Here is a 22,962-nt window from a genome sequence, read left to right on the forward strand (position 1 = left end):
CAGTTTTAAAGATATTGTGGATATCATATTCTAATCCAATTGGAAATACAACAGTATTTTGAATCATACACCAGTATGCATTTTTTTAGAAAGCATCTCATGTATTTCAAAAATTCATTGGTTGCGTCATTCCTATTTATAATCCTATATTTGTCACAATATATTTACATGTTTTTTTATACATTTATACCTCATGTGAACATACTCAACTCATTATTTTATACAAGCTTGTAAGTCAGTGATATGTATCATGTTGTATGCTTCCAAGTGTTCCGTCTTATAAGAAATGAAATAAAAATTTTAATTGAAAGAATTTGTTGCTTTGTTGCTTTTTACATACTTATACTTCCGATCAATTAATCAAAAAAATGAGGCCAAGGTCAGATTTACCCTGCTAGACAACATGTGCACCATGCAATCCCTCCACACACCAATATATTTGACCTACCAGTATTGCTATTACATGTAGTATTGACAAAAAAGACATAACCATGAAAATTCAACATTGAACAATGACCTATGAAAACGAGGTCAGGGTCAGATATGCATCCAAGTGTTCCGTCTTCTAAAAACTTAAATAAAACTTTAAAATGGTTGAATTTGTTACATTCCTGCGTTTAACATACTTATACCTTAATTATCAAAAGAGAAACTTAGATAATACCCATATAACTTACTGAACATAGCATTTACTATGCAGAAGCATTATAATTTATTTTGCATTTGTGCATGCTTCAAAACTTGCAATAAAGGTGTACTGTACATTGATCAATGAAGCATAAAAATGAGGCCAAGTTCAGATTTTCCCTGCCAGACAACATTTACACCATGCAATCCTTCCACACACCAATATAATTGACCCATTGCTTATAATATTGACAAAAAAGACAACCATGAAAAGTCAACATTGAACAATGAACTATGAAAATGCGTTCAGGTCCAGATTAACCCTGTCAGACATCATCTTCACAACAAATAGAGTTGACCTATTGCTCATGGAATCAGATAAACTGACAAAACCGAAAAAACTTAACATTGACCAATGATCTGTGAAAATGAGTTCAAGTTTTGAAAAAACCTGCTAGAAAGAGATGTATATCATTCCATACACCAAATATAGTTACCTTATGCTTATAGTATCTGAGGATAGACAAATCCACAAAAACTAAACATTGACCAATGATCTGTGAAAATGATGAAGGAGATTTATATCATTCCATACACCAAATATAGCTACCTTATGCTTATAGTATCTGAGGATAGACAAATCTACAAAAACTTAACATTGACCAATGATCTGTGAAAATGATGAAGGAGATTTATATCATTCCATACACCAAATATAGTTACCTTATGCTTATAGTATCTGAGGATAGACAAATCTACAAAAACTTAACATTGACCAATGATCTGTGAAAATGATGAAGGAGATTTATATCATTCCATACACCAAATATAGTTACCTTATGCTTATAGTATCTGAGGATAGACAAATCTACAAAAACTTAACATTGACCAACGAATCTGAGGACCGCCAGTCTCTACTCTTACTCCTTAATGCCACATGTTATTTGAGATGCAGCAAATACCAATTTTGAGGGTGCAGAACCAAACAAATCTCTATTGAAACGAAATGTTCCGATGCTTATACAACTGTTTAACAATATAACTGTTTTACAAAAGTGGTTTCCTTTAAACTGACCTTATCACAAACTTTGAAATATAGACTTTGCTAATTTTAAAGTCAATGAACAATGAGTGAAGAAATGGGCCACAAAATCTCAATTGAAATGACATGTGTCAATGCCTATTTAACTGCATTTCATATATGATTGACTTGCAATTAGTGGCCTATCTTATACTGACCTAATTTGTAAACTATGCATTATTGAGGGGGAAAGACTTAAAAATCTCCACGGAAATGAGATGTGTCATTGCTAAAACAACTGCTTACCAAATATCATACTATTAGTGGTTCCCCTTAAAATGGACCTTAATAATTACAATCTGTAATAAACTGCTGAATCTGCCAGAAACAGCACGCCTAAATCTCACCTTTGCCACTTGGTAAAGGAGACAAAATAAAATTACTTATTTTAAGGGGGTTCGCGGGTCTAAATCATTTATATAGGATTTCTCTATATTTTTCTATAAATGAACTTTATCTTATAGTTAATAGAAAAATAAAATAAAAAAGTGGGGTCATCGTTCATTTGCGCTCACAATCTGCCTTCAAAAGAAGCATACATTTTTGTAAAGGTGGTTTTTTTCTGTTGAAGTAATAGGAGAAATAAAGGTAATATCGAAATAAAAAAAAGAAATTTATTACAGAAATCGCTAAAATTTTACAATAATTTAGTTTAAGTACAGCTTATATGGAAATTATATTAAAAAAGATAGGTCACCGATGAGTTGAAAAAGATATTTCAATTTTAGAGCCAAAAAATGGCATTTTTCCACCAAAGGGAGATAATTTGGAACTTTTTCAATGATGTATACATTTTGAAAGTCATCTGGGGCCAACACGAATTGATTGTTTTGAATGATTTTTGTACCATTTGATAAAGTAACAACTACAAAAGGAAATAAATAAAACTTGTAATGAAAAACAAATGTTTGATTTTTTTCTGAAATTTTTATACTCTTGAGCCTCCTTAACAAACATTGGAAGAAAAAAAAAGAGAATTATCTTGAGCATTTTATTGATAATAAACTTAATACAACATTAATGTTTGAGCCATTTCCCTACAGCTCCCAATGCAGAACCAAAAGTCTGAAGCATTGAATGTGCTGATCTAGACTGCAACATTAAAGAACCAGCCTCTGCTTTGAATCCATTGTCATTAAGCTGATTGGCTACTGTTTTCAATAACAAATAGTCATGTGATTGTTCCTCCACATTCTGATTGGCTAACAGATAACCAATCACAGGTTTGTAATAAACTGTATTAACAATTTGTGGCAGAAGACTTCTCTTTAACAGGAGATCAAACAACTCTTCATCATCTTTTGCCTAAAATTAAACATAAATATTAACATAAATACACATATGAATTTAACCAAATAAAATGCTAATTGTGTATACTTCTTTCTCTATCTGTACGGCTATCTGCATTGTTTGGCATCATTAATGGATGCTTTCTATGGTGCAAACAATAAAGTGACTAAAAACTGGTTTTTAATTTTTAACCTCTATTTACATCCAATGTTGCTTTATGTACTCAACAGTTTTTTCTGAGCATCTTTTTTAAAAAGTTGAAACATACAGAAAGAGGAATACGCTCAAAATTCCTATGCCAGTTCAAAATCTTTGCATGTTAACAATGCCCCTTTTATCAGGGAATTACAATGAGACCACAGGAAATATCTATTTTGATAAGCTTATTATTGCTGTTCTGGTTGTCTCCCTTATAAAAAGTTATAAAATCAGGGACCAACAAAATATTTTGTGGTGATTGTCGCAAAATCCTGTTTTAAGACTATATTCATTGTTATAATCCTGCAACAGGAGTCCAAATTGTGAAATGAAAAGGTAAATGGTTTAATGTTCCAAGGCATGAATATTCTCTTCCAAATAAAATTAGATTTAGATCATCCAAAAATTAATACACTTTACCTCATCAAGAGCTGCCAGTTCTGTGACAGCAGCCGACAACATGTCTTTATGTGTGGATAACAATACAAACTTCACTCCTTCTATTGTGTATTTCTTTTCCATCATCTTGTTATACACATGTCTTACACACTAAAAAAAGTATAAAACATGTATAAATTTTTCATTTTATGGAAGCTAAAAGTCACTTGATTATATCTTTTGGAAAATCCTGTACTTTTTACAACACTTAAAAGACAGTCATAAATCTTTTCAATTTCATTTGGTAACTCCAAACCTCAACTATCATTGTATTGTATAAAAAGATCTGGTGCTTAAACATAATAAAAGACACTTGCTATGTATGCATCACCCACCATATTAGGTATAAAACTTGGTTAAAGACGATGGCTATTAAGCAACATAGGTTTGCATGTTCTGTCTCTTTGATAAAGGGAGGTAAGACTGACCATTAAAGTAAAAAGATTTAATATGATACAGCACTGTATGGCCTTCAACAATAAGCCTTCCTCATACTACTGAGGTATTTTAAACTAGATTAAATCAAAACAGATTTTATAGATTTTTTACAGCATGATAGTCTTTAAGAATAATACTTTTATTCTACTAAAATAAAACACTAACCTTTATATCCAGTTTAACACTATCACAAATAGTTGTGAACTTTGTTACCACCAATGATACAGTCTTAGAATCTGAGGTGTTTATCATAGCACAAAATATGTTTACCCAAACATTTTGTTCATGGTCACTGAAATAGATATAAATAAGTCATCTTTTAGGTAACCTACTTTATTTCTTACAACAATAGTGATGCGATGATGATAAAACACCCAATTGGATTCGTCAATTTTTATACATACTGGAGGTAATTTGCATGGATTTCAAAGGTAAGATGAATCGTAAACTTAAACGCACAACTGCTGTTAATTCAGAGTGCATAGCTTGTTTATTATTGCTTTTATTGGAAAAATGAAAAAATTTAGGAAAATATTGCCACTTTTAAGATTTTCTTTTTTTTTTACTTTTTTTTTTTTGATTTTTTTTTTTTTTTTTTTTTTTTAACTTTTATGATTTTAGGAAATGTAACCCAATACAAACAATGCAACTTTTATATTTGTGAAACCTATACCATCACAGTTTTGCAATAACGAAAATATTTCTTTATTGACAGTAAATAAATGGTTGTATATTTGGTTGATTAAAAACGACGGAGGAGCACCTAGATGTTTTGGATAGTTTAATAATCTCCATAAAATACCTTCTTATAGACTAAAATAACATATTTCTTTTGCCTATTGTTTACAGTTTGTTGTCATAGCAAGAATGTTACGAAAAACATTGTCTGTCAAGAATACTTGTTTCCCATACAGGAAGGGTGTGAATGTATAACAGGTCTGTCGCACATAAAGAGATTACATAACAGGTCTCTTGCACATAAAAAGATTACATAATATTTAGCATTTACTTTGCTATAGTAGCATTACATTGTACCCATTTAATTCCACTCACCTGCTACTTGCAGCTTTAAGCAGAGGCCATAGTTGTAGTAAGTCACATATAGAATTAAAATGATTGTAATTAGAACTCTTGGACAATAATTGTAAAAACAGCTGATATCTTGCCTTGTCTGTATTGATATCACCTTCTTTAAGCTGCAAAATCAAGATAAATAAGTCCTTAACATGTGTTTTTTCTCTCTTCATAATATAGATTCTGATATTATCAACAGGATCGTTCATTTAAAAAAAAATTAAACTACCAACTAACTGATCAGTAGCAAGGTATCCCAAGGTTAAACAATAAATGGGATGAATCTACTGATAAGTTTTTTTCATTTAGAATGATGGATGAATGGTTATAGTGAATTGATTCTATATTAAGTGTTCCCATTAAGCAAATTATTGCTCTACCACAAGCATTATTTTTTCCAGAAAAGAGTCATTTGAAAAGTGCATTAATTCTACGAAAAGGTGTTTTCTTTTTGAATAATAGATTAATCTGAAGCTGGTTATTGTCAACTTACATACAAAGACCATAACTTGGTGGGGATATGATACAGACATGTGACAGAGTTGTCAAGCCACAACTGGAGATTTGGAAATTTTCAGCTGGATCTCATAACTGGAGATTTTTTTTCAACCTTTTTATCGACGTACGCAATGGTTTTTTTGTGTGTTTAAACTGCATTACTTCCTTTTGTTTTGTTAAAAGAACAATAATTCCATACCTTTAAACACCTGCATATCCATTTTTACTTGATAAAAATAGAAGATGAGGAGTTGTAGGCTTGCTGGTTGGTAGCTGTCTATATAAGTTTGGTCAAGTCATAAGGGTCACCATAGTCAGCTATGCATGAAGTGTAGTAAGCATGGTCTTGACCCTTGTGTCTTAAACTACATGTAGCTAGTTGATTACCAGGTAATTGCCTATTATCTTTAATTTATTGTTGTATATACAGTTTAATCCTAAACACTTCAGGTTGATTTTACCTATTTTATGACCTTATTCTACCTTTTGACACAACAGGAAACTTCCCTTTTTCTCGAACTTTTCCCATATCATCTTCTCTGACTTTTTCTCTGTCCCTATCGATTTTTTGTAAACAAAATTGTGGACTGAAAATTATACGAAGTTGACATTTTCAAAAAGCAGAAGATTTCAAATTTTAAAGGAAGGGGCGGTAGAGGGTCTGAAAAGCGGGAGATTTGGACTCCCGCCGAAAGAATTACATGTATGATGATACACAAGTACATGTACTCTTAACTCCTTATAACATACCTGTGTATCAGACCATGTTGCCTTGACAACAGCCTCAGTTCTGTATAATGTCAATAAAACTAAATCTTCCTCACTTAATTGGAAACTCTGTAAAAAAAAGGCATTTACAGATTATTTGGCAAAATTACATGAACATGTACAATGACTGATGGTTAATATCCTACTGAAACATCATTCAAAATCTTGTTACTATACAAAAGACTTCCAAAAAAACTTTCCTATAATTATAGGTGTAGAATCAGTATGCATGCATGAGAAAAAATGTTACTAATTTCCAAAACTTTTTCGGACCCATTTATCCTTTTGAACAATAAAAATTTGTTTAAGCTAAAGCCTAAACTGGAGTAGAAATATTTATGCTAACCATCTAATTTTAGCGATCTTTTGTAATATAAATATTAACAACTGGACATTAAGGTATCAATAATCAATCAATCTTTTTATAATTTACTGTATAATGAAGCTTTTCACTGATGGTAAAAATATGTTCACAAACAAATGCAGCTAATTTCATTTCAAATAATGAGTTGTTGTCTGAGCTCGATGTCTGCATAAAAAAAAAAAAAAAAAATAAAAAAAAAAAAAAAAAAAAATTAATACATTTTTAAAATGCATTTACTGTTCCAATATATACCTTTTCCACCATATGTAAGACGTCCAGTCTTGGTTGGACTGCTACCCTGTCGTCTGAACAAAACGGTCTCAATAAAACCATAACATCTTCTGAGGAAACCAGATTACCCCTGAAATATAAAGAGTAAAGGAATGCAAACCATGGAACAAAAAATTTCTTGGTAAAAATCCCTACTTTAAACCATTGCATATGTGAATTTTAGCAGTTCATTTGACAGAAGAAGTAATCTTTATTTCACTATAAAAGAGGGTCTTTATACGGCTGTTTGTTGAACAAAATTAAGCCACTACAAGGGAAATGGATGATTGGCACATCTTCAGACTCAAAGATGAATCCAGGATTGATTTTGAAATCATTTTTGCCCAGATTTAAAGGACTGTAGCATCAGTAATTTGTATGTATACATGTACTTCATACTGGGGAGTAATATATATATTCTATGGGTAAACATTTTTGTAAAATGAGAAAACTGTATTTTCAAAGATACTTGATTTCTTTGGTTTGTAAAATTCTTTATACATGTATAACCAGTATTAATATTTTGTTGAAAACTTGATTCATGTGAAACCTTAAAATTCTGGAAAATTAGTGACCAACAGTAATTATGAATACACAGTATCCACAGTTTCATGGCTAGTTTCAAGTTTTTAATACAATTTTTTTAAATTTACAAATTAAAATAACCAATTCTTGATTCTTTGAATTCAAATTTAAATAATAAAGATAACATATTTCAAGATTAACATTTTTATTCTAACAAAATGGGCATTATACTTTAAATACAGTCATTCAGTAGTCCAAGTATTAACCTTACCCTTGGTTTTGATGTTCTTCAACATTAAGTACAACTTTCTCAAGTCTAGCAAGAATCTGTTTTTTGTCCAATTCATCTGGGTCTCTGTAATTAAGAATCACATTTCAACTAATTCAAATTATGCATTTAAATAAATTTAACTATACAATTTCTAAAAGCAACTGTTGATAATTTAGTATGTTAGCATAATTTGGTTGCTGTCTTATTGACCCAGTTTTAAATTGTTTGGGGTGTCCAAGGTAACACTACTTCTCTAAGTGACTGAATGTGCATGGTGATACAAAACTATGTAAATTACTGTATATGGGTACAAATAGTCAGCTGTTGTTTGGTATGTCTGTGGTGTCGATAGTAACACTATTCTTCCCTAAGTAGCTGAATGTGACTAACAGATACCTTGAATATTGCGTATTGCATTAAATACCTTAGTAAATGTATCAGGTGACCAACAGCTTCCTTTAATGCTGTATGTGGTGTCCATGGTGATACTGGAAACACTTCCATAATGTCTTCTATCAGCTCCACAGTATAGCCATTCTCTATCATGTCACAGTATAACTTCTGCATCTAAACATTTCAATTATATTAGACACATGTGGAGATTGGTTGTAAAAAGATGCCAACAATATCACTGTAAAACTTTGTCATTAAACTTTTTATAGATGAATTATTGGTTGCACTAAGTCAAATATTCAAGAAAATGTACATGTACATAAAAAGTTAAATAACAAAAAATACAGAACTCAGCAGACAATTCGAAACTGAAAATCCCTAAGCAAATGGCAAAAGCTCAAACACATCAAATGAATGGAAAACAAATGTCATATTCCTGACTTGGTAAAGGCTTTTTTTCTTACGTAGAAAATGGTGGATTAAACCTGGTTTAATAGCTAGCTAAACCTCTCACTTGTACATCAGTCACATAAAATTCCATTATATTGAATACGATGTGTCTGAACAAAACAAACAGACATAATAGACAAACTAGACGTGTCAAAGCAAAACGAATAGCCCCATCGCAAAAAAATGATAAATCTTCAATTTCAATAACACATGTGGACACAAACATGATGGTAGTCTCACATATAAAAAAAACTGCTCAAAATCAGAGGCCTATAGAAAAAAAAGTGTGTATAACTGTGATTTTCAAAGTTGTAAACCCTTAATTTTGGCAAAAATTAGCGGAGCAGATCAAAACTTAAACTTGACCTGTAACTCATCCTGGTTAGCTCACATACAAAAAATAAGCCCAATATCTGAAAGAATTTAGAAAAAATGTCTGTATAACTGTGATTTTCAAAAATTCATCAAAGTCCAAAGCCCAAAATTACAGCAAAAATTAGCCGAGCGGAACAAAACTTCAACTTGATCTGTAACTCATCATGAGTAAGTCACATACCAAAAATCAGCCCAATATCTGAAAGTGTTTAGAAAAAAAATCTGTATAACTGTGATTTTCAACAATTTATCAAAGTCCAAAGCCCATCATTTCAACAAAATTTAGCAGAGCCGAAAGAAACTTAAACTTCAGCTGTAACTCATCATGGTTAACGCACATACTAAAAATCAGCCCAATAACTGAAGGCGTTTAGAAAAAAACTCTGTATAATGGTTTGTTGCAGAATGACTGTATGACGGAATGACAGAATTACGGAATGACGGAATGACAGAAGAATGGAATTACGGACAAGGGTAAAACTATATGGCACTGACAACTTCGTTGCGGGGCCATAAAAATGTCAAAAATAAATCCAACTTACTTGCAAATTATCTCCCTTTGACAAATCAAACTTGGCAGCATACTCCACCAAAATATCATCACCAGACATTGACAATGATTTAAAACTTTCATGATTTAAATTTTCTATGTGGTTCAGGTATTGCTGAAGGATGTTTGCAGCATCCTCCCAACTTATCCTGCATCTAAATAGAAAAAAAAACATTATTCAAGTACAATTTAAATGTACTTTAATTTAGTTTGTGTCGCTCAGTTATTAGTTTGCTATGTTTTGTGTACTGTTTCTTGTCTTGTGGTAACGTAACTTTTTTGACATGGCTTTGTTTCTCTTTTAATAACATTCTATATTTAGATTCTACCACTGCATTGAGTGTGAATCTTCATGAGACAATTAAATTTTGTCAAAACTGGGCAAATAATGTGTCACCTTTATACAGTGTGGAAATGTTTCTCTTATTATTTAAGACGATTTGTATCAAACAATAATCTGCAAAAGAGATTGTGTTCTTTCTAGGAAGTGTCATGAGACAATCAGTTGTAACCAGTTGTTGGAATATAAACTTAATATACACTATATCAGCACAATTACCTCCTCCAACTTTTGTTAGATAAATGTATATGATTATATCTATTATTTGCATCTGTCAAACCTACCCAGAATCATCTTGCTTTTTCCTCTTTCCACCATGTTGTTTAGTAAATTTTAAAGTTCTCTTTACTATTTCTTGTCTACATTCAACCTCTAGCTGAAAATAGTAATGTTTCAAGTATGAAATATGGTTATAGAAAAAAACGGGTCATAAGATCATAATGGAAACATGTTAAAATAATTGTGGATGATGAAACATGAGATAATAAAAAATATTATAAATATAGGATTTGTTAATTGGAATCAGATAGCCCCAGCTGGAGAGTCAATTTACTCAAGTTTTTGAGCATAGAAATGAAACATTCCTTCAGTACAAACAACAGTGAGAGAAATTATTCAGTTATAAAGGGGCTTAACTTGAGAACAGTTAAAGTTATAGGCATTGTTTGGGTGTGTTGTCTGATTGCTGTCTCATTGACAGATAGCACCACATCTTTTTTTTTTTTTACATATTTTGAATTTCCAATAAAAGACTTTGTTATGACATTAAAATGCAATATCTTCATCAAAGCAGTCAGACATTCCGATCACTTTTATTGAGAGCATACATAACTCACAAATACCTGAATGGCACTGTAAAGATTGATTCTCTGTAATCTAGTTGATTTTTTATTAAAAACTATGACCTACCTTTAACCTTGACTGTTCTGAGAAAACAATCTCATCAATAAAGTTGATAACATCAACTGGTAATAACTTCTGTAATGATTCCCCACTACCTTCATATCTGTGTACCCAGGCAGCCTGAAATATACAGAATCCTAGAACTTCAAATATGTAAAATAAAAATTGAGAATGGAATATTATATATTAATATAGATTCTACCACTGCATTGAGAAAGATACGATATTCCAAAACTTGAGACAAGTATAGAGTTTTTATTGTAAAACAACGCCATACATTGGATATAAGATTCTACAATGTTAATGAATTCTTGGCATGCTTATTTTGTTTTATTCTTGTGACATATGTTATAGATAGGTAAAGGTGCACATAAAAGCGGTTTAACCTCACCACAAGTAAGGCTATCTGGTCCCGAACTCTTTTCTTTTTTCGGAGGAGTCTGGTAGTTAGTGGTTGTGTGGTCTATACCATACTTGTTCTGTCCAATATTTTGCTATCTTTTTTTTTAATATATTATTGATATTCATGTATTCTTTGCTTAGTTATTCTGCATACCATGAATCAGTTTCATAAACACAGATTTAAGATGCTTTAAAAATCATATATATCCAAAGCAAATATTGGGATTTTTAGCTTAGTTAATTGTGATTAACATTAATACCAGAACTTACTGCTGAATCTGGTACTTTTTTTGTATCTGTACTCCAGAATTGTTTAACAGCCCAAGCACAATGTACCACACTGGGGTGTAACAATCCACCAGTCTGAAAATTATAGGTAAAAGATATTCAATTTAATTATCATTTGGGTAATACCTGAAGTTGGAAATGAATTCATTTTTAAATACTATCTGAAACTGGAAATAACTATCATTGTTTAAATTTTTTTCTTTCTCATTAATTATTATTTTAAGCTGTACGTAACTTCAAAGAATTCAAAATTATAAGTAACTCTGTGACTGAGAGGTAAGGGGCAATACAAAATATAGGGGTTACTACATGGAAGTATTTCTATTCAGAAGTGTTGAGTTAATAGAAAATAATCAAGTATTTTCTTGGTATATATTAAGCAATGGCAATGGTTGTCATAACTAATAGCGACAGTTGTGTTGTTTGCAAATTGTTTTTTTAAAATTGTGGAGGTTAGTGCACGGAAATATGATGAACTGCATTCAGTGTTTTGTTTGCCAGATACAAATAAATTTCATAATCTTTTGCTATTTTAACTACAGTTTTCACATAAGCTGGCATGTAAATATAACTTACCCCATCAGGTATTTTATTTGCCAGTTTAGCAATGGCTGTCACATTAGTGGGGGTCAGTACAGGTATTATGTATTTGACTGGACTGCTTAAACCATTCATCAACTGTTTACAGTCCAAACCTACAATATATTAAGATGTCTAACTTTTACTTTTTTTAAAGAATGGTTAAATCTTATATCATATAATGTCCAACTTTCATTTATATTTAAAAAAAAAATTATACATCAATAACAGTACTATCATCTCAAGAAATTAAATAGAATGCTGTTAAAAAAAATTTGTACCAAATACTGTTAACTTATTTATTTTCGTGGATTGAGAAAAAGTGGTATTTGTATACAACCCTATATTCTATTTATACTTCTCATTGCATGTAAAAATAGGCAACTCACTAATAAAAATAAATCCCGAAAATAGCATTGTGGGTCAATCAACCAGTACAATCTCACTTACCTATGGCAACCCCTTTGAGTTTTTTCAGTAGTTTGAGATGATTGTCTGCTGTGATTCCTCCCTGTTTTACATCGCCCACTCCAGCCAGTAGAGTGAAGTAATATATCAATGTGGTATGATCTGTACCGTCCAGGTCAGGGTAAATACTGGTCCTCATTCTCTCAGCAAACTCTTCAGGCTGACTTATCAACGTTGGAACAATATTCTTATTCTTCACTCTCTCCTCTATTTCTTCTATGGCAAGACTGAAAATATTAATATCAAGCAGTGATTATAAATAGTCATTTTTTTATTTTTTAAGGTTAAGATAATGTTGTGATGAAGGGGAATAAAGAGCTGCGCCATGAGCGTATGATACAGCTGTCCCTTTTTTAATGAATAAGTAGACAACAACTGTTTAGTGTCTTTAAATATCAGCTGTATTTGTACGAGGCTAGGAAACAAGGTGTATGCAAGCTTTTAGCGAGCTATTACACCTGTTTCAAGCCGAGTACAAATACAGCTGATATTTAAAGACACTAAACAGTTATTGTCTTTATCCTGCAATTAGTTCTGTATATTATTTGTGTTTTGTATTTATTTTTTATTTGAAATCCCTTGAGTAATATGATACAGTAATCACACATTCAGCTGAAGACGGGTTTCACAAAAAAAGAATCTCGAATGGTCAACAATAATACATCACTCAACTCACTCAAGATGAATAATTATCTATTTTAACATAACAACTAATTTCAACAGTAAAAACAAAGAACAAAACAATGTCCAGTTTGAAACAGGAGTGTACAAGTTGTCCTACGCTTCAGACTCGACATTCACTAAACATGCATGCTGAAATTGACATGGTTGTTTTTGTTACACAATCATACACATTCACGTTTTGAAATTGATAGTTGTCATCGTAGAAAAGACTGCTGTTCATGTGTGTATGTTATCAGAAAATTGGTGTGTGTGATTCTTATTGCTCTAAAGTAATGTTTGAAAACAAACAGAACGTATAAAAGTTAATCGTTAATTCGCAATTGATACGTCATTGGAATCTGACTTCAATACACATTCTGAGGTCATGCAGGTTAATACAATACTCAGTCCGGCATATCTGTAGGGCTGATCTGTATAGTAGAACACCCAATTGCAGGATAAAGTTCCATAAAACCTCAATGTCATATCAGAAATTTAAAAAACAAAACAAAAACTAATGGCAGCTTATATTTATAAATATGAAAATGTTACAAATGTTTTATGAAAATTGGTTTAGGGTTTTTGAGTTATTGTCCAACATGTTGACTATGGACAAACAGACAAAGGTATGACATACTACATGAAATGAAGGTTGATTTCAGAATGATGCGAGAATGCTGTTAGCCAATCAAAATAACTATCACGATGAAACATGCATGCAATGTAATCATAATTGGTACATTGTAAATTCAGAAATTAAAGATAGTATACATCTCTCAGTTTTTACTTTTCTGTGTATTATGTGTTGGACAGCTTTTAATTTTTTACCCTGTTTTTTTTCTACTTTAGAAAATCAATTGCTTTCTTGGCCTTAGTGATGTCAGTATTTTTTTTAACCTTTTGGTTTATCTCCCCCTTTTTCATTGCAAATTGCAAACGACAATGATAAATTGAATATATATGTCTTAAATCATTTTGTAGGTGAACGTTGTTAATGGAAACTGCTGGTGTCCTATTAACATGATAATTTCCTTAAAAATCAATCATACTTACCCACTATCAAATAAGAACTCGAGATGTGACATGTAGAGCTCCCAAAGTGGTATACCATATCTCTCTGCCAGGTTACAGGCTACATTATACATCTCATCATTAACACTCCTGTAATATATATATGTTTATACTGGTGAAAATTAAATGTTTCTGTCTGCGAAATGCATACATGGAAGCAAAGAATTTATACAAATCTATTGTAATCTTGTTTTATTCCTTAAGAGTAGATTTGAAAAACTATATTGAATTATTTTCATTTTACACTTTAATTCTGTCAACTTTCAGATCTGACCTTGAACCCTATATAAATAAAAATAATGGCAAAAACATCATTGTAGAATATTTGTGTAGATTTTACACAGCTGAAGAAAAATCTTTGCTTATAATATTTTGAGTTATTAGGTACTTTATATGTTATATAAGTTATATTTATACATAGTTTGATTTTCATAAAACTCAGTAGTTATTATTTTTAGGTTTTTCCAATTAAGAAGTTGTGTATTAAAAACCTGTGTATGCTGTCTTAAGTATCAATTTATTCAAATGCAGATTAAGCAGTTATAAGACTAATCTCGGCTCTAATAGTGTTTAAGCTAAAAAAAAAAAAAAAAACTTGCCTCCCATTAACCCCTCCTTTCACCTTAAATATTGCTATGACAGGGGAATCAATCTCAGCACGGTTTATAGATTTCATCTATGAAATTTTATTACTGGTTGTTTCAAAAATTTGTCTCATCCCAAAGAATTTCTGGGGATAAACTGTCAAATTTCATACAAATTCATTCCAACACCAATTTAACATCAACACTACTAGACTTCCTCATAGCCTCCTTATAGGCTTCCTCATTGTCTCATTATAGGCTTCCTCATAGCCTCATAGGCATGATAACCTCTAGGAATGATAGCCTCATGCATTTATTTTGAACCATCGTTCCAATTGGATTGGTGTTATGTCAAACCAGGGGTCTATACTTTGCTACTTTTCAGTATGCACATAGCTAGGCTCTTGGTTTAGGCATGGAGGAAAAAAATATTTTTTAGGTAGATTCCCCAAGGGCCAAATTATAAGTGATGTTTATATTTAATATAAAATAAAAGTTTTAATTCAATGATGATTTATGATTAAAATTCAAACATGGATACCAATGGCATTGCTACACAATATTTCACAGGAGTTTATTTACAAGATAGGTTATAACAGGAAAAGTTAGGATGATTATAATGTTGATGAAAGCACTAAATCCATTATTTTACATATCATAAGTTCAAATGGTGAGTTCTGAAAGAAATCAGGGGTAATTAAATTATCTAAATTACTATGAACTCATTATGTGTGACTTTGAGGATTTTGTTCACCGACACATTTATTGGCAAAAGTTGAAATATAGGGTAGAAAGTTACATCAGGATGGTTTCAATTGACAGGTCAAGAAATTTGCAAGAAGGTATGATGTTGGATGTTAACTCAGGTGTTAACACACATTTCCCTATTACATAAGATATCCAAAGAGAAGATACAGTACATGTATAAACAACAGACAATTAAAATAAGATAAGTACAACATCGCATCAAACAGAAATTATGTTACCCTAAAAATACTTACAAAGAATCAGAACACAATGCAAACATAAAACAAATGACAATTAAACATATTCAGGATCATTTCTGAGAATTTTGTATAGACTTCCTTTAAATAAGAATGGAAAGCAAAAAAAATAAAATGCTCCACAGGGCTCAGCTTGATAAGACCACAGAGGTCGAACCCTGAACAGTTAAGGCAAGTATGGACACAACAGTCAAGCTTGAAACAGCTCTAAATTTGGATTGTAATTAAATATTTGACACATTATAGGTTTCTGACAGAGATTGAATGTGGTCTAAGAAATTAAATTTTTTAAATTGAACATTTAGCTATAATGGTCCAATATCCAGAATCTAAATACATGGTTAGATTCAGCATATCAAAACACCTCAAGAATTCAATTTTTAATGAAATCAAACAAACTTTAGTTTTGGAACCTTTTGACCTTAATGTCGACCAGTTTGAAAACAGGGTCCAAAAATCAAAAATCTAAATACATGGTTAGATTCAGCATATCAAAGAACCCCATATGTTCAATTTTTGTTGAAATCAAACAAAGTTTGAAATTGGACCCTTTGGACCTTAATGAAGACCATTTTGAAAACGGGACCCTAAATTAAAAATGTAAATTAACCGTTAGATTTGGCATATCAAAGCACCCCAATAATTCAATCTTTCATGAAATCAAACAAAAGTTTAATTTTGGACCCCAATTTGGACCCTTTGGACCTTGATAAAGACCATTTTGAAAACTGGGCCCATAATAAAAAATCTAAATAAATGTTTAGATTCATCATATCAAAGAACCCTAAGAATTCAATTTTTGTTAAAATCACACTTAGTTTGATATAGGACCCGTTGGACCTTAATCTAGACCAAATAGAAAACAGTACCCAAAATTAAACATTTAAATACACTGTTAGAATCGGCTTATCAAAGAACCCCATTAATTCAATTTTTTATGAAATCAAACAATGTTAAATTTTGAACACCAATTTGGACCAACTAGAAAACTGGGCCCATAATAAAAAATCTAAATACATGTTTAGATTCATCATATCAAAGAACACAAAGAATGCAATTTTTTTTAACATTAAACTTTGGACCTTAAAAACGAGACCAAAATTTAAAAATCTTTATACACAGTTACATTCAGCAAATCAAATCAACCCATTACTTCAATTTTTTTGTGAAATCAAACAATGTTTAATTATAGACCCTTTGGACCTCAATGAGGACCAATTTAAAAATGGGGCCCAAAATACCAAAACTTAAAACATGGTTGGATTCAGCATATTAAAGAACCCCAAGAATTCAAGAATAAAACCCCATTGAAATTGGTCAAGAAACAAGCAATTTTTACAAAGTATTACCAATGTATTGTAATTGGCCCCTTTTTGGCCCCTAATTCCTGAACAGTTAGAGTCATACCGCTAAAAATCAATCCCAACCTTCCTTTTTTTGTTAGAACCTTGTGGTACAATTTATGAAAGATCCATACACTTACACACAAGTTATTGTCTGGAAACTAGAAAAATGCTTATTTGGACCCCTTTTTAGGCCCTTAATTCCTTAACTGTTGGGACCATAACCCCTAAAATCAATCCTAATCTTCCTTTTGTGGTTTCTAACATTGTGTTTAAATTTCATAGATATCCATTCACTTAAAATAAAGTTATTGTCCAGAAACTAAGTGTCTTCTGGCGACAATGACGTTATACCAATATATGACCGCAAATTTTTTGCAGTCATATAAAACTAAAGTCACTACTTTTAAAAAAAAATCTTTATACATGTTGTTAGTTCTAAATTCATTTTTCTCTATAATAAAACCGTAACAAAAGAAAAACTAAAAATTGATTCACTAAATCAAAGGATATTGTTCAAATGGAAAATGAATAAATACAAAAGAAAAATATATTTGAAATCTTTATTAAACAATGGAAACTATTGTTTATGTCACAGGACGGTTAATTATACTAATATATATTAATTTAACTATTCAATTTTAAAATCTCCAAACAATGCATATTATATATGAAAGTAATATGATTTACTTTAAACACCTAATTAGTTCAATTTCACAAATAAATAGTATAGGTATATCTAACAATAATGGCGTTCTCTAGGTCTGTTATAAGAAGTCAAGCTCCAGTTAAATGTGGAATATGTGATACTGATAGATCAATAAAGTGGAAGTGTATTGACTGTAGTAAATTACTGTGTAATCATTGCAAAGAAAGTGTTCATCCAGAATTAAAAAACACAGAGAATCATCAAGTAGTTAACATTAAAGATGTGGGTGAAAAGACTGGTGTAGAACTGAAAATAAATAAACAATATCAAACTGAACTGTCTACAATAAGTAATATATCTTATTGTGATGAAGATTCACTGTGGATAAGTAGTATCAGAGATAAAGTATTACAGAGAGTAAAACCTGGAGGAACCAAACTGAACATACTATCTAGCTTTAATACCAACTTCTATGGTATAGCTGTTACTCAATCAAATGATCTACTTATATCTATAGGGAGAACAAGACTTAAACAAATCAGTAGCAATACCGGTACACTAACAGACTCCTTATATAATGTGTCACCATTAGTATCTACAGCAGTCCATATTACCAGTGACAATAAAGTTTTAGTAGGATGTGTTAATAAAGACTACCCTAAACAAGGAAGAAGAGTTGTAATACTAATGAATCAAAATGGAGACCATGAGAGAGTGTATGAACATGATCAAGATAAACAACCTATATTCACCTATACCTGGAGGTTAACCAGTACCAGAAATAGCAATATACATGTGGTGGATGAAGTAAGTGATGACATATTTAGAGTAGTAGTGTTAGGACAGGGTGGTGATATCATCAATATCTATACAGGAGACAAAGAGATCAACAAGGACATACCATTCAGACCAACAGATATAGTGACAACACCTAGAGACAATGTTATTGCAGCTGATTGGAATACTTATACACTTCATATCCTGAACAATGCTGGCCTGCTGATGACATGTTATAAAACAAGTGACATAAACATAATCTACCCATGTTCTCTTGCACTCACCCAAACAGGACAACTCTACATAGGATGTACTACACCAAAAAGTAGTACAGCCAAGGATGCCAAGTTATATCAAGTGACCATATCAGGATGTTAAAAAACATTCACACACCATTTATATTCATGAACATTTTATGTCTGCTGATAGTAACTTTACAAAATTGTCTCAAGTTTATATCTTTATGAAAACTATCTAATAGATTGAATAATTGTGTGCGCCTCTTATTTGTTATTGAATTATATTAATCGGTGACAATATTCGGATGTTTAAACATTTTTTTAATATTTACATCTTACATAAATATATCATGTATACTAACTATTGCTATGGGCCAGGTGAGCTAATAAAAAGGAGAGAAAAAAAACAACAGTGGGAAATAAAAAAAACCTAAGGTCATATAAACTAGAGGCTCTCAAGAGCTTGTGTCGCTCACCTTGGTCTATGTGCATATTAAAAAATGGACACAGATAAATTCATGACAAAATTGTGTTTTGGTGATGCTGATGTGTTTTTAGATCTTTATTTACTGAACATTCTTGTTGCTACAATTATCTCTATCTATAATGAACTTGGCCACAGTTGGAAAGTATATTCTAAAAATTTACAAAAATTTACAAAAAATTATGAAAATTGTTAAAAATTGACTATAAAGGGCAATAACTCCTTAAGGGGTCAACTGACCATTTTGTTCATGCTGACTTATTTGTAGATCTTACTTTGCTGAACATTATTGCTGTGTACAGTTTATCTCTATCTATAATAATATTCAAGATAATAACCAAAATCTAATTAGTAATTAGGGGGCAGCAACCAAACAACAGGTTGTCCGATTTGTCTGAAAATTTCAGGGCAGATAGATTTTGACCTGATAAACAAATTAACACCCTATCGATTTGCTCTAAATGCTTTGGTTTCAGAGATATTAGCCAAAATCTACATTTCACCCCCCTATGTTCTATTTTTAGCCATGGCAGCCATCTTGGATGGTTGGCCGGGTCAGGCCACACAATTTTAAAACTAGATAACCCAATGATGATTGTGGCCAAGTTTGGTTTAATTTGGCCCAGTAGTTTCAGAGAAGATTTTTGTAAAAGAATACTAAATTTTTGAAAAATGGTTAAAAATTGACTATAAAGGGCAATTACTCCTTAAAGGGTCAACCTGTCAATTTTGATCATGTTTAATTATTTGTAGATCTTACTTTGCTGAACATTATTGCTGTTTACAGTTTATATCTATCTATAATAATATTCAAGACACTGATGAATGATGAAAGTGAAAATGGTCAATATCAAATTTGACCTCCATTTTGTCATCAGTATCAACATATTAAAATTTGAAAAGCTAAGATTGAATGGTTCATGATTAAATGCAACAACGTGAATGGAAACGCCATTTTACGGTCTTTCAAACACCATAACTCCTGAAAGGTAAAAGTCAAAATCGTCATTATTGAACTTGACCTCTATTTTGTCATCAGTAATAACATATAAAAAATTCAAAAGCTTTGGTTGAATGGTTCATGAGAAAATGCATGGACACGACTGGAAACTCCATTTTTCAATCTTTCAAGAACCATAACTCCTGAACGGTAAAAGTCAAAATCGTCATTATTGAACTTGACCTCCATTTTGTCATCAGTAACAACATATTAAAATTTGGGAAGCTTTGGTAGAACAGTTCATGTGAAAATGCCAGACACGACTGGAAACTCCATTTTTCAATCTTTCAAGAACCATAACTCATGAACGGTAAAAGTCAAAATCGTCATTATTGAAATGGACCTCCATTTTGTCATCAGTAACAACATATAAAAATTTGGGAAGCTTTGGTAGAACAGTTCATGGGTAAATGCACGACCACGACTGGAAACTCCATTTTTCAATCTTTCAAGAAACCATAACTCCTGAACGGTAAAAGTCAAAATCATCATTAATGAACTCTACCTCCATTTTGTCATCAGTAACAAACATATTAAAATTTGGGAAGCTTTGGTAGAACAGTTCATGCGTAAATGCAAGGACACGACTGGAAACTCCATTTTTCAATCTTTCAAGTACCATAACTCCTGAACGGTAAAAGTCAAAATCGCTATTATTGAACTTGACCTTCATTTAGTTGTCAGTAACAACATATTAAATTTTAAAAGCTTTGGTTGAATGGTTCATGAGTTAATGCAGGGACAACATTTGATTACTGCCCCCCCAACCGCCCGACTGCCCGGCCGCCCGCCGTACATCCCCAAATCAATAACCGACATTTTTGTCACAAAAATCCGGTTTATAATAACCAAAATCTGCAAAATTTCCTTAAAATTACTAATTTCGGGGCAGCAACCCAATAACCGGTTGTCCAATTTGTCTGAAAATTTCAGGGCAGATAGATCTTGACCTAATAGACAATTTAACCCCTTGTCAGAATTGCTCTAAATGCTTTAGTTTCAGAGTTATAAGCCAAAATCTACATTTTACCCCCATGTTCTATTCTTAGCCATGGTGGCCATCTTGGTTGGTTGGCCAGGTCACGCCACACAATTTGTAAACTAGATACCCCAATGATGATTGTGGCAAAGTTTGAATAAATTTGGCCCAGTAGTTTCAATGGAGAAGATTTTTGTAAAAGTTTACAGAGGACGACGGACGCCAAGTGATGAGAAAAGCTCACTTGACCTTTCAGGTCAGGTCAGCTAAAAAAAAAGATTGACAATGACATAGTCATTAGATAAAGATTGAACAGCAATAGTTAGAGAACTTACATGCTGCAGAAGGGTCAATTAACCTCAGGTTTTATTGGTATTTTGAAGTTACAGCGGAATGCCCAGTGACTGAGGATATCAGGCACTACCTCAAATTGTTTTTGTAATTGTTTAAGTTTTTACTGTTTAATCAAAAAAGTTTGAATTATAAGTTCAAGCATAAGTTTATTATTGCAATTCTATGATTAACCACTTTTCATAAAACAAAATACGCCATCATCAGATAATATTAATTTCATTTTAGGTAAAAAAAAAATAATCTGAAATAAATAAATTTTGTGTATTTACTGTCTTCTGATTGGTCATGTTGGTTAAAAGTATTAATTTATTTTCAATGTTGTCAATTTTTATGGTGACACGCCCACTCTGACATTGTGTATTTATACGCCAACATGTGTGTTCGTTGTTATTGTTAATACAAGTTATATAAAAAGTTCTTTGACTTTATTTTTGATAGAAATTTATTTATAATGAATGGCAATAATTTATTTTGAGTTTATTGAACCATAAAACAAATTTTTGACTCTTCACATTTTACATAATCCCTTCACGAATCATTCAATATGAAGAGTCAACCAGATGCTCCACAAGGCGCAGCTTTATACAACCGCAGAGGTCGAACCCTGGACAGTTGGGCTAGTATGGACACAACATTTAACCTTGATGCAGCTCTGAATTTGGATGGTGTTCAAATTTTTAACCACATGTAGGTTTCTGACACTAATCAAATGTCAATATCGTACAAATCTAATACGCAATACTGTGCAATTAAAGATTTCTTCTTGAAGCTTCAAAAATTTGAAATTTGAGAAATTTGGAGGGAAAAAAAATTGAACCCCTTAAAAAAATTGGACGCCCCCAAACTTTTTGAATCCCCCTTGGAGCAATTACCCCCAAACTCGATCTAAGCCTTTCCATTGTAGTATATGTAACCTTGTAGTACAATTTCACAGAGATTCATACACTTAAAAACAAGTTATTGTCCAAAAACTACAAAAGTGCTTGTTTTTGGCCCCTTTTTGGTAATTAATTCCTATACTATTGGCACCATAACCCCCAAAATGAATTCAAACCTTCTACTTGTGGTATTAAACATTGTGGTACAATTTTAGAGCAATTGAAATACTTATAAACATGTTAATATCCTGAAAGAAAAAAAATACTTGTTTTAGGTCCCTTTTGGGCCCCTAATTTCAAAATGGTTGGGACCATCATCCCAAAAATTACTCCTTACCTTCCTTTTG

The 22,962-nt window shown here is 31.6% G+C and overlaps 1 protein-coding gene across 1 annotated transcript in view; it reads right to left on the reverse strand.

Annotated features, from left to right (window-relative positions):
• Positions 1 to 2,685: 2,685 nt before the first annotated feature.
• LOC139521463 (NBAS subunit of NRZ tethering complex-like) overlaps positions 2,686 to 22,962 on the reverse strand; it is an 81,996-nt gene continuing 61,719 nt past the window's right edge. Inside the window, exons 45-59 of the mRNA XM_071314938.1 lie at positions 14,307 to 14,414; positions 12,573 to 12,817; positions 12,120 to 12,238; positions 11,526 to 11,618; positions 10,860 to 10,973; positions 10,235 to 10,326; positions 9,603 to 9,765; positions 8,267 to 8,409; positions 7,843 to 7,926; positions 7,029 to 7,137; positions 6,395 to 6,481; positions 5,126 to 5,268; positions 4,238 to 4,364; positions 3,617 to 3,745; positions 2,686 to 3,013 (exon numbers count right to left, since the gene is read on the reverse strand). Coding sequence (XP_071171039.1) covers positions 2,726 to 3,013; positions 3,617 to 3,745; positions 4,238 to 4,364; positions 5,126 to 5,268; positions 6,395 to 6,481; positions 7,029 to 7,137; positions 7,843 to 7,926; positions 8,267 to 8,409; positions 9,603 to 9,765; positions 10,235 to 10,326; positions 10,860 to 10,973; positions 11,526 to 11,618; positions 12,120 to 12,238; positions 12,573 to 12,817; positions 14,307 to 14,414 — 2,044 coding nt within the window. The 3' untranslated portion in view covers positions 2,686 to 2,725. The remainder of the gene's footprint in view (positions 3,014 to 3,616; positions 3,746 to 4,237; positions 4,365 to 5,125; positions 5,269 to 6,394; positions 6,482 to 7,028; positions 7,138 to 7,842; positions 7,927 to 8,266; positions 8,410 to 9,602; positions 9,766 to 10,234; positions 10,327 to 10,859; positions 10,974 to 11,525; positions 11,619 to 12,119; positions 12,239 to 12,572; positions 12,818 to 14,306; positions 14,415 to 22,962) is intronic.

The sequence above is a fragment of the Mytilus edulis genome, chromosome 4 (assembly GCF_963676685.1).
Source record: "Mytilus edulis chromosome 4, xbMytEdul2.2, whole genome shotgun sequence".
NCBI lineage: Eukaryota > Metazoa > Mollusca > Bivalvia > Mytilida > Mytilidae > Mytilus > Mytilus edulis.